This window comes from Podarcis pityusensis (genome assembly GCF_964106645.2).
Source record: "Podarcis pityusensis genome assembly, chromosome: 8".
NCBI lineage: Eukaryota > Metazoa > Chordata > Lepidosauria > Squamata > Lacertidae > Podarcis > Podarcis pityusensis.
In genome coordinates, this window is record NC_138033.1 from 10,739,700 (window position 1) to 10,755,443 (window position 15,744).

Consider the following 15,744-nt stretch of genomic DNA (forward strand, 5'->3'; position numbering starts at 1 on the left):
TGGACAATTATTTTTTTTATTTCGACTGCGTCAGACCAACATGACTACCTACCTAAATTTTTAATCTTTAAATTTAATTTATTTTTAAATTTACAGCCTCACTACTAAAATTGGCCTCCGATGAAAGTTTGCTCTGTAACCTATGGCACCATCAGGTTCAAGGCAGGGCCTTTTCAGTGGTGGTTCCCCATTTGAGGAGTGACCTCTCTGGTGAGGTACATTTCTCTCCCTCATTATAAACATTTGAGGTGGATCTTAAAACATTCCTCTTTGCCTAGGGTTGCTGTTGTTTTGGTGAAGTGTTTTTATTGCTTTTAAACAAAAGCAGAAAATCATTGCAAGTGTAAAAACATTATTGGTTCACCCAGATATTTGATGGCTGAAAGGGACTGTTCCCAGCAACCCTGGAAATTATTAGCTGTGATTGTTTTGAAATGTTTTTGGATGTTCTTAAGGTGCTTAGGTATAATTAATATTTATGAATGCTTTTCTTTATTTTATTTTTTAAAGCCTTATTGTCTTCCGCCTTGAACTCCTTTGGAAGGAACGGCAGGATAGACATTTAAAATGAAAATGCCTCTTCTAAATTCAGCCACAGAGCTCACATTTTATGCCGCAACTCTATACCCCACAGCTAGCCAATGTGGTTGCCTCCAGGTGATGTTGGACATCTAACAGCCAGGGACCCTAAACATCTATATGGCTGCCTATCCCTGCTATACACAGCTAATGAACTCAGTGGGGCTTCTGAGTAGGGATGGGGGGGGGGGGTTTGAATTCAATTTGCACTTTAAGGCAAACTTACCTAATTCACACTTTCAGAAACAATATGCAAACCGAAACAGCCAGCCTTCAAAATTCACACCTCTCTGAATGTTGCAGTGCAGCTCTGCAGCTAAGCAATGTGTACAAAAATGCATGCAAAGTGTGCATAAAAATGCACACATTACTGAAAATAGCATGTAAAATACATTATCTTTGTGAAAATAGCTTTGCAAAAAATGTGTATACGAGGCAAAATTGCCTACAAAAATACATACAATAGGAGAAATTTGCACTAAAACACTGATTAACTTTCATGAGGTCTGGTGAATTTTCATGTAGAGAACCGAACTGAAGACAGGAAAAATGAGAAACAAAACTGCCCATCTCTACTTCTGAGTAAAACATGCAGAAGGATGCACTGTCTAATCCTTCAGAATTACAGATACCTTTAGTGCCCATGACCTCTGCTTTGAACAGCAGCCTGGCACAAATGAATCAGGTGATTTTCCTGCACTTCTGGAAATGTACACAATTCACCTGTCAAACTGCTGCATATCAGACTGCTACCAAAGCCCTGTGCAATGCTATTGCCCTTCCTATGCCAGCCCAGTTCCAAAGATCTCCAAACCTGTTAAGAACCGCCAGCCCAAAAGGTCTCCAGTTAGTGCTTACCTGTAAAGAGACTCAGTAGAACCAGGAAACACAGCTGTTTTGGACCACCTTTCATCCTGCCACTCGGAGCTACTTGTTCTTAGCCACGGCGGTCCTAGACTTGCATACAACTTGCGGCTGAGTCTGATGGACTTGGCGTTGTTTTTGCTCGCAGGCTTCTTTTCCCCAGCCCTCCTTTCAGCAGACACCAGGAGATGCGGCTGGTTGCTTCGTAGCTCCACCCAACTAAACTTATGAGGGCTTCCCTCCCCCCCCTCCTTTTATTTTCTGGCTGTGCACTGAAGCTTCAGTTTTCACTAGAAATGTATTTTTAATTTGGAGGGTGTAGCAGAGTGTCTTGTGATTCTGAGGAGTGCAGAGGCGATGGTTTATTGGTGCCCCTCTGCTTCTGTAAGGGCATCAGAACACAAGAAGAACAAATCTAACTGGGGTTGGCTACCCTTTGCATTGGAGGGGATGTAACAAAAAAGAAATGTATTGGCACATGTGGTGGTCATGTAAACATGTACAGTCATACCTTGGGTTACAGATGCTTCGGGTTGCGCGATTTCGGGTTGCGCACTGTGCCGAACCCAGAAGTACCGGAACGGGTTACTTCCGGGCTTCGGCACTTGCGCATGCGCAGAAGTGCTAAATCGTGCTTTGTGCATGCACAGAATCGCCATCCTCATGTGCACAGACGCGCAGGTCACGAGTTGCGAACGCTGCAGATTGTGAACGTGCCTCCCGTGTACATAAATCTTGGGAAGAGGTGATGAGGGTTATTTCTGAACAATAGGTGTACACCAGTGCCTTTATACCACAGATCGTGCCTTTTATCAATTTTTGATACGTCAAATACAGACTGCTTATAACTTTTCTGTTAGTAGCTGCTCGAAGGAGCCCACAAGTTTTAGTTTAAATATTCTGTTTAATAAAGGAATGTTTATCCTTCTTCCTGAAAAAATTGACTCATAAATGAAGGATATCTTAGCGGCAGCTAAACCTATGGACTTTGCTGCCATTTGTTATTTATATGACAAGTATATCATGACTGGCAAGTCCCAATGAAATATAGCTTTATCTGGTATTCATTTGTTTAATATCAGGACAGTTTTTGTTTTAATATCTAATTTATTGTGTACCCTCTTGGGCATATACTTTATGTGCCAATGGCTGTGAACCCAGGTGTGGTTTTTCTGGTCTTGTATAGTTTTTGTTTTCCCCCTTGCTGTTATTTTGTTGTACTTTCTATCTCTTCCTGGACTGTTATTTTTATTTCATGGTAAAGTTTTGACTTTTTTTAATGACCTCTACATTCTTGTATACTAGAGCAGTGGTACCCAAACTATGGTCCACAGACCGCCAATCCTCCATGAGCTTCAGCCAGATGGCACGTCCATTGTACTGAATAATTACATTTCTATTGCTGCTTTTGTGCTTTCTTTTGTATTTTGCCACATAACAATATGAATACTATAAAACTCAAATTTTAATACAATAAAATACGGTATATAAGAAAAAAAACCAAAGCAATACGGATGTAATTAAAATATATAGAGCATCTAGCACAGCACATTATTACAGCTACAGCAGGAAGAAATATCATTAACCCTTAGCAGTTTTTAAGTAGTCCAGGGGAGGGCAGGGGGAAGCTTGGGAACCCCTGGGTTAGAGGCAAGACACAGAGGCTGGACTCTTTTTGAAAGCTGAAATATGAAACACAGCACTTTTGGCAATCTATGCTAGCAACAATTTTAAAGGGCACACCCCAAAGAGACAAAATAGAAACCCGAATTTACCAGTTTAAAGGGAAACAGCGGAAGCCATATTCATGACAGCGGCAAAACTAAATAATTAACAGCCTGCCTGTTTTAATTTGTTTCCAATCTCCACCTGCTAAAATTCCTAAAAATACATTAGACAAGAGGGCTACTTCAGGGTTCCTTCCAACTCTACAATTCTATGATTATATGACAAAGTTAGCTCCATTAATTTCAATGGGACTATTCTATGTAAAGCTTAGTTTGACACAACCTTTAGGGGTTATCCCCTCACTGCCACCATGACTACACAAAAGAACTTCCCCTTGTACAACTGCCCATACAGATCGTTCCTTTATATCAGCAGTAGGAAGCCTTAGGCTTATCATGCCAACCTGCTGGCCCACAAGACCAATTTGGCCAAGCCACACCCACCTGGTGTCAGGTGTAGGGCAGGTAAGAAGAAGAAGAAGAGTTTGGATTTGATATCCCGCTTTATCACTACCTGAAGGAGTCTCAAAGTGGCTAACATTCTCCTTTCCCTTCCTCCCCCACAACAAACACTCTGTGAGGTGAGTGGGGCTGAGAGACTTCAGAGAAGTGTGACTGGCCCAAGGTCACCCAGTAGCTGCAGGTGGAGGAGCAGGGAATCGAACCCGGTTCACCAGATTATGAGTATACCGTTCTTAACCACTACACCACATTGGTAAAGGCAGGGCTCTGCTGAAAAGGAGTTTTCAGACAATGCTGTTCAGCTGAGTTCTGGGAATCAGCCTACTATCAGATCCTGCAAAGTGTCGTGCACAGGACTTTGTGAACTTTGACAATCATCTGGCTGTTGAACTTTGACAATCATCTGGGATACAGTGCCCGGGGCTTTGAGAGACCCAACGATCAGATGATTGTTGCCGCTTTCTGAGTTGCTCCTTTGGCCTGCTTGGTTTGATTGCATTAGCACAGATAAAAATAGATCATCTGATGTCAGCGTGATGCCAGGCAATTGACAGGTGGGTGGCTCACCGTGTTAACAATTTGGCTGCCAGATGAATCCACTCCCCCCCCCCCCACCTTGCCAACTCTAGTAACACTTGAAAAATTTGCAGGCCTGATAAGTATATTTGAATGTGAAGTTCAAGGTTCCCTTTTTGCCTCTTCCAGCCTTTGCCACACATTTCCTCTCCTTTCTGTAGATAGGGGTGTGTGTGTGTGTGGTAAAATAATGCAAATATCATGCAGACAACTAAACTGGGTTACTAAATTCATCTTGTCAGAAGAACAAGGGGGAGGGGAGGGTACCTACGACTGCAACATGGCAAGAAGCAACACAGGAGTCCTTGTGTATCGCCATGGAAGGTCAGAGCTAGCAAACAGAGGCAAGGGACCAAAACCCAGGAATGGCATTTCTGGGTGGAACATCGCTCAGGGCATATGGCATGACCCCTGAGGATGAATCACAAAGCAAGAGGTTGCATCCCAACTCACAGCAGCCCCACACTAAAATCGATAGAGCTAAATGATCTGCGTTCATCAGTTTCAGTGTGTCTACTCTGAATAGTGCCGGCACCAGGTGTCTGAATCTTCTACAAAAATGGAAAGAAAGTACAGTGGTACCTCGGGTTACATACGCTTCAGGTTACAGACTCCGCTAACCCAGAAATAGTACCTCAGGTTAAGAATTTTGCTTCAGGATGAGAACAGAAATCGTGCTCCGGAGGCGCGGCGGAGGCCCCATTAGCTAAAGTGGTGCTTCAGCTTAAGAACAGTTTCAGGTTAAGAACAGACCTCCAGAACGAATTAAGTACTAAACCCGCGGTACCACTGTACAGTGGTACCTGGGTTTAAGAACAGCTTCGTTTATGAACAACTTGGATTAAGAACGCTGCAAACCTGGAAGTAGGTGTTTTGGTTTGTGAACTTTGCCTTGGAAGCAGAACATGTTCCGTTTGTAAATTGAGTCCCCCGCTGCTATGGGAAAGCACAACTTGGTTTAAGAACGCTTTTGTTTAAGAACGGACTTCCAAAATGGATTTAGTTCGTAAACCGAGGTACCACTGTATTATGAAATAGGTTGTCATGTCCAGGCCAGAGATAAGAATGAAAGAAAAGAGCCCTGATTGATCAAACCGCTGTTCTCACAGCAGCCAACCAGATGCCCATGTAAAACCTGAAAGCAAGAAGTGTTTCCCAGCAACTGGTATTAAGAAGTATACTGCCTCTTGTCTGACAACGGGGATAAAATTTAAGCCATCATGGCTGGCGGTTTTAGAAACCCTGCAACCATGACAGTCTGAGCAGTGGCACTTTTTGAAACTTGAAAGATCTTTTCTTCCTACATATCTTATATCCTAGACAGAGTCTCTGGAGCTGGCAACTTTCTGTAAAAGATGCTCTCAGCTTGAAAGGTTACATTGGTGAATGTTGCTGTGATTGCTTCCTTGAGATCTTGTGAAACTACTTGGAAGTTTAAGGTTTAACTGGGCTGCCTGTGCACTTTTGAAGATTTAACTGTAATCTACTATTTAGATTTAGTAATAATAATTGTATCATTTATACCCCACCCTTCTGGCTGGGTTTCCCCACCCACTCTGGGCTTTTTACAGTACATACAAAAAATTGTAAAACATCTGACACAAAAATATTCCCGATACAGGGCTGCCTTCAGATGTCTTCTAAAAGTCAGATAGTTGTTTATTTCCTTGACATCTGAAGGGAGGGCAGGTGCCACTACCGCAAAGGCCCTCTGCCTAGTTCCCTGTAACCTCACTTCTCGCAGTGAGGGAACTGCCAGAAGCCCCTTGGCACTGGACCTCAGCGTCCGAGTAGAACGATGGGGGGGGGTGGAGATGCTCCTTCAGGTATACTGGGCCGAGGCCATTTAGGGCCTTAGAGGTCAGCACCAACGCTTTGAATTATTCTCAGAAACATACTGGGAGCCAACGTAGGTCTTTCAGGACCAGTGTTATATGGTCTCCGCAGCCACTCCCTGTAACCAGTCTAGCTGCTGCTTTCTGGATTAGTTGTAGTTTCTGAGTCACCTTCAAAGGTAGCTCCACGTAGAGCACATTGCAGTAGTCTAAGTGGGAGATAACCAGAGCATGCACCACTCTGGCAAGACAGTGCGCAAGCAGGTAGGGTCACAGCCTGCATACCAGATGGAGGTGGCAGGTAGACAGTTGCTTTTAATCTGGGCAACTGGACCTGTGATCCTAAACGGATTTCTGTACAAACAAAATTGCAACCAATTTTGCTTTGACTATCCAAGAGGGATATATCTGAAGGGCTGTCACATGGAAGATGGAGCAAACTTGTTTTCTGCTGCTCCAGAGGGAAGGACCCAAACCAGTGGATTCAAATTACAACCAAGGGGATTCAGACTAAACATTAGGAAGAACTTTCTGTTGGTACGAGCTGTTGACAGCGGAAAACTTGGAAGGTGGTGAGTTCTCCTTCCTTGGAGGTTTTTAAACACAGGTTGAACAGCTGTCGTCAGAGATTCTTTAGCTGTGATTCCTGCATTTCAGGGGGTTGGACTAGATTACCCTTGGGATCTCCTTCAATTCTACAAGTATGATTCTAGGGTTTAGGATGAAACTTGATCAGACTGTGTAATGTCCACATTTCACCAGCAGAGGGAACCCACTACTACTAAAACTGTATTCTGCACACTGGACTAAGGTTTAATCTCCCACTTTATTGCAACAAAAGCATATCATATCAAAATGCTCAGGAAGATGAGTCCTATCACATAGAAAAAAAGTATTCCACAATCACCTGCCAGGAAAATTGCCTACACCACTATTTATGGCTTTTTAAATATCTTTTCACTCTCTTCCACGTGTGATTCAACATCTCTTGAAATAACAGAGAAAGATAAAGGAATCCAGCACCATCTGAAAAAGAAGACCTAAAGTTTCACACTGATACACAACACTTTGAAATTACATTAAATTCATGACACACTATGGCCAAAATAAGTTGATTCTTTATTTTTAAACATGGGAGGTAGGAATCAACATTTGGGCACAAATATATTTCCATAGGGACGCGGGTGGTGCTGTGGGATTAAACCACAGTGCCTAGGACTTGCCGATCAGAAGGTCGGCAGTTCGAATCCCTGGATACTATTTGTGGCTGGTGCATCTGGCTGTTAACCAGAAGGGATAGCTGTGGGAGGGCTCCTGTGTGGGAATGTTCAGGGTGGCAGGAGAGGATATACTGTTTATTAATATCCTTCCTAAATTGCACTAGCAAGTTTCTTATGTAGCAAGTTACATTCCCCTTCTCACGCACAGCAAAAAGCTGGCTGCAGGCTCGTTAGAACCTCTTATTATTATGCAATTCAATCTGCCTCAGATTGAATTGTATGTTCCTTGTAAGACCCCTTTTAAATCCCTCCTAAAAGAAAAAAGAAAAAAGACACCAACAGTCTTATTCCTAAGTAACAAAAAGTAGTTTTACTTATGATCAGGCAGACCACCGTGTGATCTCTGAAGGCAGGCTTTAGGCTTAAAATTACAAGCACATACAAACAGGTTTACCCCATATGGGAGATAATCTAGGGAGACTGCTGGCTAGCAGTCCAGATGATGCAGGAAGGTTGAAAGGAGTCAAAGAGAGAGAGGGGGGGGCAGCATGCCTTGGCCTTTTACCAGGTCTGGAAAAGTCACGCCCACCCACTAGTCACAGGCAAGGAAGGATGCTCCAGGCAGGTGTAACAGGAAGTTTGAATGGCTGGACCAACATCCCCTTGCATGTCCACTCTAGGAAAACAAGGAATGTTGTATTTGACTGCTCCCAGTGGATTACATCCCACATCCTGTATTGCAGGGGGTTGGACTGGATGACCCTCGGGGTCCCTTCCAACTCTGTGACTTCTGTGATGATGGCTGCATACTGTCTCTGCTGCCAAAGGCACTACTATGCCTCTGAATACATGTTGCTGCTATTTTGCTCACTTCCTGATTCTGGGCATCTTGTTGACCACTGTGGAAACAGAATGCTGGGTTTGATAAACTTTTGTCTGATCCAGGATGGCTCCTCTTACATTTTTCAGTAGCCTCTGAATGTGGAGGTTTCATCCAGCTGTTAATGGTGAACAGCCGCTAATAAGACTTCTCTAACACCACTGTAAGAAGGAATATGCCAATTTGGACTTCCTGGAAACCGCTGGAGAAAAGTGTTTTTATGAAATTTCTTCTCCTCCACCTGCATTTTGTCAAATATCCTTTTAAAACAACCTAAGCCAGTGGACGCGGGACGCGGGTGGCGCTGTGGGTTAAACCACAGAGCCTAGGACTTGTTGATCAGAAGGTCGGCAGTTCGAATCCCTGCGATGGGGTGAGCTCCTATTGCTCGGTCCCTGCTCCTGCCAACCTAGCAGTTCGAAAGCACGTCAAAGTGCAAGGAGATAAATAGGTACCCCTCTGGCAGGAAGGTAAACGGCGTTTCCGTGCACTGCTCTGGTTCACCAGAAGCGGCTTAGTCATGCTGGCCACATGACCCGGAAGCTGTACGCCGGCTCCCTCGGCCAATAAAGCAAGATGAGCGCCGCAAACCCAGAGTCGGCCACGACTGGACCTAATGGTCCTTTACCTTTACGCCAGTGGACATAATCACATCTTGTGGCAGGGAATCCCACAGACCGATTATGAGCTGTGTGAAAAACGACTTCCTATTGCCATCCAGTTTCACTGGAAGGTGACAAGCGGGTCACAAGATGGCCAGGGGAGTTGGACTAAATGTCCCTCAAGGGTCCCTTCCAATGGTACAATTCTATGATCCTACTGTTGGGCAGGGCAGAAAATAAATAGCACATATTATTTTCACCAATCTATTCATTTTTATGCCCACTTTCCCCTTATATATGTGGGGTTTTTTTATATATAAGCATTGGTTGGTTATCAAGCTGCATCGCAAAATTCGGATAACTGCACCGTTCCAAAGGATGGTTTCCTCCTTTTTTTTATGTGAATTTGGAAGATTCAACTTTCAATTTGAACTGAATCAACTTCCCCTGTCCGCCATAAATACAATTCTAATCTAATAATTTAAGAAAAGGCGGCTGGATCAGGCCAAAGGCCCATGTAGTCCAGTATCCTGTTCTCACAGCGGCTACGCAGATTTACTCAGAAGTAACTCCCACAGTGTTCAATAGGCTGCGGTAAGTATGCGCAGGACTGCAGCCCTCATTTCTAAGCCTAATAGCAGAGCCCGGGTCTTCATTTTCCTTTACAAGAGCACCACTTCTGGCATATCACTGCTGAAATCAATGGGCTTTAGGTGTGTTTAGGATTGTAAATCTGCTTCCAAGCAAAGATGGAGAAATTTCTGCTGTCCAGCACTTCACAGCCTTTCTTCCAAGGACCTCAAAGTGGCATACATGGTTCTCCTCCTCCCCATTTTATCCTCACAACGACCCTGTGAGGTAGGCGAGGCTGAGAAACAATGACTGAATGCAAGGTCACCCAGCCAGCTTCGTGGCTGAATGAGGATTTGAACCCTGTTCTCCCATATCCTAGCCCAACACTCTAACCGCTATGCCACACTGCCTTCATACTTAACACCGCTGTTTTATTGATGCTATTACGAAATTGTATGGTCGTTTTTTAGAGGTATTCTTGATTTCTTGGCTGTGAGCCGCTTTGGGCACGGTTCTTTCCTTGGAAAGGCGGCGTACAAACGAAGACGATGCAATCCTACAACGTTTCTACTCAGTGAAACAAATCCCGTCGAGTCCAGGTAAGTGGCTTTAGGATTGCGCAGCCAATGTCCCGCTGAGCGTGCTTTTCGGTGCACGTGCTCAGGATCCTACTTGCGCGGTTTCGATGCTCCAGTGTCTAGTCTATAAAACTGATTGGGTCTACTTCTGAGTGAACACGGGTGGGCTAGAGGTCTGTTTCGATTTCCTTATGCGGCCACCCCAGCCCGAAAAACGGATGAGAATCGCGTTCGTACCCCTGCCTTGCAGCCTCCGACCCTACACCCAGCGCGTTCACACGTGCATCCCCCGACCCCCGTCTACCTGCAAGCTGCGCGCGCGGCATTCCAGCACAAAGAGGCCAGCCGGCGTCGGAAGAGGAGGAGGCGCCGCCGAGAAACCCAGAAAGGGGAGGCGCTGCGGGAAGGAGGAGGAGGAGACCGGCGGGGCGGGATCCAGAAAGCTGCGAGCGGCTTCCTGCTCCCCCCTCCACACCGCCCCACATCCCCGGCCAGCCCCTCCCCACAAGCCGCCCTCTGCAACAGGAAACCCCGCCGGGGCCTTGCGTCGGGAGGCAGCGGGAGCCAAACTCAAGTTCGATCCAGGTGAGGAGCTTCAAGGTGCTGCGCGCGTGTGCACGGCGTCGATTCGGATCGGGGGCGCGGGGGAGGCGGTCCGTGTGGACAGAAAGGGGACGTTTCCGGTTCGAAGCGTTCTTAGCGCTTTGCTCGTTCCAAACAAACAAAAAAAGATGATTTTAAGAGCTGGGAGTTTTTGGGGCGTTGCAGCGCAAGCCCCTGTGCGTGCCTGTTTACACTCGGGAGCAGGCGCCGAGTTGGGTTCAAACGGGGCTTACTACTCCCGAGTAAGTGGGTTGCAGGCGGAATCGCGTCTCGCGTGGGAGCAGGCTCTGGTGTTCGTGGCCAGCCTCGTGAAAACGCCACCCTCGCGACGTGTTTTTCCAGGGCTGTGCCCCTGGAAAATATGGAGGAGTAGTCAATAAGCGGGCGAAGCGAAGCGGAGTGATCCGAGTTAGGTGCCAAGTATATTTCCCTCCCGTCACTGGGTAACCTGAGAGCCCATTCGCTTAAATCGGCGCTGGAGGGGACGTGGATTCCTGGAGTTTCTTTCTTTTCTTTTGGAGGTAACTGTATTCTGCACATGCTCCGGGTAACTCTTGGCTGTGGTTATTCCAGGACTGAGCCTGGACTTTGACCACAGGATGCGTGGCAGCCCTCAGATTATTCCGTGGCAGAAAGTGGCTGGGGGAGCGAAGGCAGACGCCTGGAACTGGAACTCAAATTAATTGAATTGAAACTGAAAGTAAAAAGAGGTTAAGAGCGTTGGCCAAGGGTTCAAATCCCTGGCTGGGTGACCTTGGGCCTGTCACTGCCTGGCAGCCTAACCTATCTCGCAGGGTTGTTGTGAAGATTAAATGAGGAAGAGTGGGGGAACCACGTATTTCAGCTCCTCGGATAAGACATGGGGGTATAAAAGCAAAAATACGTAGGTTCAAGAGAGGAAGGGATAATGCTTAGGATGGAAGCTGGACAAGGATGCATTGAAAGTTTGTATTATGTTAGCAGGGTGGGAGGGTGGCTGACATTTTGTCCCTAAAAAGGAATATCCAAAAGGATGGATTTTAGGTTTTAGAGAGATGGAAACTGAGATTGGAGAGCAAGGCCTGCTAGTAGGGTGTGTTTACGGGGTGGTGTGTGGTATTGATATGGCTTTCCGGAATTAGAAACATGGTTTTGTGTTTAAGGCTAAAAGGCCCTCACACAGCCTTCACAAACCTGGCACCCTCCCTCCAGATGTAGGACAGATGTAAGGCTTCCCTGGCACCGTCCTCCCCTCTCTCTTCCCCTCCTTTTTAGGCTAGTTTTATAGCAGGTGTCTTCTCCCTTTCCAGACCCAGGACCTACCTTTTACCTAAACACACATTTTGGGGCCTATTTATTCATAGCATAGAGTCGGAAGGCACCATGAGAGTCATCAATCTGCAGTGACCAAGGCTGATGGGATTTGTAGTCCAACGACTTCCGGAAGACTATAGCTTTCCCATCCTTGCTCTGTGACCCATGGAGGCTGTGTTTTGAAGGGGTGGTTTGTTTCATAGATGGGATTTTCAAGGCCATCTGTACGCTGTCCTTTGACACCTGAGAGGTGTGTTTTCAGGGCCCAGCCTCTTCCTGTGCCTGTTTTAATTGTTTTTAATTTTCGGTATCAAATTGTTGTTACCCGCCCTGGCGCCTGCTGGTGAAGGAAGGGCAATGAATTTAATAATAATAGATGAGCTATTAGTGTTTTTGATGTAGGTGTAGAAACTCTTTGTGTGTGTGTGTGTGGGTTGGGGAAGAGCGTTTGTTTGTTTTCTAAAAATAGGGAATGCTTTGTGTAATGGGAGTGTGTGCCGCTTGAGCATTTTGCAGGAAAAGAGCTACGCTGTTTTTTGTGCATTAAAAAAAAAAAAAACTCTGCGTGTTTACAACCACCATTAAAGGAAAGTCCATAGTCCATTGTTGGAGCAAGTGCTTTCCATGCCAGCAGGGACCGGCACCTGGGACTGATGTGAGTTGTAGTCCAAAATATTTGAAGGGCCCCAGGTTGGCTAAGGCTAGTGTGGGCAACGCTGAGTTCAGACCGAGAGCAGCATGGCTTGACACTCACCCACATCCATTCCATCTGTTCATCATATATGAAACACACATATCTGTGGGCAAGTCTTTTTTAAAAATCTATTCCTGATCCAGTCCATTTCCTGTGACCTAGAACTGCCATTAGGGAGGTAAATAAGAATAAAATCAAGACCCCCCTCCCTTGAAGCAATAGTGTTTGAAATATGGGGAATATTTCCCTGCAGCTGAATTCTTAAGAAGCCGCATACCTTTTTCTTTTTTTTGCATTCAGGGGCACAACAGCCAGCTTTACCTGGAACTGAACTGGGAACTGGTTTCTACCCTCTCTAGAGGCATGTTGATCCCTCCTCCCCTTGCCACCCCTAGCCTCTCATCGCTCCAGCTGCCCTGGGACCGCAGCTTTTGCATGCCAAACATTTTTTGCTAGCCAGGGAGGCATCTTGAGCCTGTGAGGTCAGTTGCAGAGTGCATGCCAGCGGCCTGGTGGTTTGGGGGGGGGGAGAAAGGGGTTAGGCTGCTGCCTTGGAGAGGTTTCTTTGCAGGCTCCCAAAGCCCTCTCTCTGCCCCATATTTTTCCTCCTCTTCCTCTTCCTCCTCCTCCTCCTCCTCCATCACCCTATCAGTTAAAGCAGCAAACGTTTTCAACAGGGGGTTGGTCCACTGTCCCTCAGACCTTGTGGGGGGCCGGACTATATTTTGAAAAAAGAACGAATTCCTATTCCCCACAAAGAGATGCATTTTAAATAAAAGCACACATTCTACTCATGTAAAAACACCAGGCAGGCCCCACAAAGAACCCAGAGATGCATTTTAAAGAAAGCGACACATTCTACTCATGTAAAAACACCCTGATTCCTGGACCGTCCGTGGGCCGATTCTAGAAGGCAGTTGGGCCGGATCCGCACCCCCGGGCCTTAGTTTGCCTACCCACGGGTTAAAGGATCCCTTCATTTCGTTTTGCTTCGTAAAGGACCCCTCAGTGTGTTCCGTGGTGTTTGCTTGACATGGAATGAATATCCCTGCAGCCAATAGTGTGCATCTGTTCCCCACTACAGTGTGCAAAGCTGCTGCTCTCCACATATGTTCAACTAGTTCTCCATGGGTCGGTTCATGTGTTGCTGCTGGCGACTGGTCGTGGGGGCAGCAGACTCTGCCTGGCTTCAAAGAGCGGTCCCCAAAATTATTATTAGGACAACTCGTCACTGTTTTACTCTTGAAACGTATCTCAAAAGGATGCTGTTGTGTGTGTGCATCAGGACGAAGGGGTTGTATGTTTGAAAGGATCCTGTGTTTGTGAGTGGAAGGTGGGGATTTAGTGTGCATTGCACCCCCACTTTCGTCCCCACCCTCCATTTCAGATGTTGAAAGACCGCTCCCCCCCCCCGCTCACAAAGCTACAATTCCCAGACTTCCCTGGAAAGATGGATTGATCGCTTACCCACTCTGAATATTGTAGCTCTTCGTGAAGGACAAGGTGTTTCTGAGGACCTCTTCACAAACTGCACTTCCCAGAATACTGCTTTAAATGTGCACTGCGGCGGCACTCCCTGCCCCAAGGAGCTTCCAGTTAAAATTCTGACAGTTGAAGCAGACAACCAAGGGAAATGCGAGAAGGACAAAGGAGCAAGTTCAACTGACGGCTAATGACAAGCCTGTGTGATTGCAGCAGGAAATCGCTTTGCCTGCGTTGGCTCGTGGCCTGCTCTCAACAGAGGCATGCTAGTTCATGTTCAGTCTATGCACAGGATGCCATGCGTGGCACAAACCAGCAAATGTTGTGTGTTTGGGGGTTTTTTTGGAGGGCTTGCTGTAGTGGGCCCCAAAACCAAATCCTCGTGTCTGGCGCTCGGGGCACCCCACAGGCTGAAACAATTGGAAAACAACAGGGGCGGCTTTGCATGTGCCTGCCATGTGCTCAGAGGACCACAGGAAGTGACCTTAGTGTTGTTACTCTCATTGCTTATTGGACTGTTTTTGTGTGGTTTTCTTTCCCTCTGTCTCACGCCACTCTTTTTCAGACAGAAATCAGAGCGGCTTAGAACAATAAAGCCATAGCTATACCAAAACAATGTAGAAAATACAAATGGAAAATGGGACTGTATAAGCAGGCCTGATTTTGCCAATCTGGTGCCTTCAAGATGGTTGGGAGTCCTTGGTTGAGGAAGGCTGAACCAGACAAAACAACAAAATGGAGGCTCATGTAGGGAAGAAAAGCTGTGACGAAGACCTCTTGGGGGGGAAACAGAACTCCTGTTTGAATAGGAACCAGTGTTAGAAACCCAGATATAGTAGCTAGGTGCCAAATGGCTCCTTAAACCAGGGTTACAGTCGCCAAAACAGAATGCCTAGTTGCCATTTTGGGGCCAAGCAGCTCAAAAGTTATATTTTTCAATACAGTCATACCTCGGGTTGAAGTAGCTTCGGGATGAATATTTTCGGGTTGCGCTCCGCGGCGTTACTTCCGGGTTTCGCTGCATGCGCAGATGCTCAAAATGACGTCACGCGCATGCGCGGAAGCACCAACATGCGCAGACGCACAGTCGCGTGTTACGTTCGCTTCAGGATGTGAACGGGTCTCCGGAATGGATCCCGTTCGCATCCAGAGGTACCACTGTACGACTTATTGGTTCTTGAAATTGTGCTCTGATTGTGCAGATAAAATAGAACGGATAGAATTCTACAGGATGTGTTGTTAGTGTGTGAAAACAGGATGGATCCATGGATCTCCAGGCAGGCAACTCCAGAGGGTGGAGACGTCAGGTGCCCCCTGCCCCCCCTCCAGAAATCTTTACTGGGTTGCAAGTGACCGTTAGCCAGGTGCAAAATGCCTCTGGTACCTGGCTAATTTCGAATGCTGAGAGGAACATAGGGAGCTGTCTTCTACTGAGTCAGACCATTGGTCCATCTAGATCAAATTTAATAAGTAAATATTGTCTACACCGGCTGGCTGCGGTTCTTCATCATTACAGGCAGGGAATGTCTCCCTGCTGGAGATGGTGTGGATCTTCTGTATGCGGTGGGGCATCAGATGTTGTTGAACTACAACTTCCATCACCTCTGACCATTGGCCGTGTCCGCTGGGAATGATGGGAGTTGTAGTTTCAGCAGCATCTGGAGGGCCAGAGACTCTCCATCCCTGCTCTAACCCACCAAACTACCAGCTTCCCTCAACCCATCTAAAAACATTTAGTGTTGGTGCTGAGCAGGCTTTCCTAAGGAGTCTGTTTTA

At 46.4% G+C, this 15,744-nt stretch overlaps 2 protein-coding genes across 14 annotated transcripts in view; one reads left to right on the plus strand and one right to left on the minus strand.

Annotated features, from left to right (window-relative positions):
- CD79A (CD79a molecule) overlaps nt 1-10,381 on the minus strand; it is a gene marked incomplete at its 5' end in the record, with an annotated part of 28,569 nt that extends 18,188 nt beyond the window's left edge. For 2 of the 3 annotated variants that reach the window (XM_081019171.1, XM_081019170.1), the window contains one exon: nt 10,201-10,381. In XM_081019171.1, the coding sequence (XP_080875297.1) occupies nt 10,201-10,381 (181 nt within the window). Of the gene's footprint in view, nt 1-1,437; nt 1,990-10,200 lie in introns of those variants that run through there. The other variant, XM_081019172.1, reaches the window with a different exon arrangement.
- Nucleotides 10,340-15,744, plus strand: part of ARHGEF1 (Rho guanine nucleotide exchange factor 1) — a 71,686-nt gene continuing 66,281 nt past the window's right edge. For 4 of the 11 annotated variants that reach the window (XM_081018610.1, XM_081018617.1, XM_081018618.1 and 1 more), the window contains exon 1: nt 10,340-10,481. The gene's annotated coding sequence lies outside the window, so the exon portion shown is untranslated. Of the gene's footprint in view, nt 10,482-10,853; nt 11,021-15,744 lie in introns of those variants that run through there. The other 7 variants (XM_081018616.1, XM_081018621.1, XM_081018611.1 and 4 more) reach the window with 4 other exon arrangements.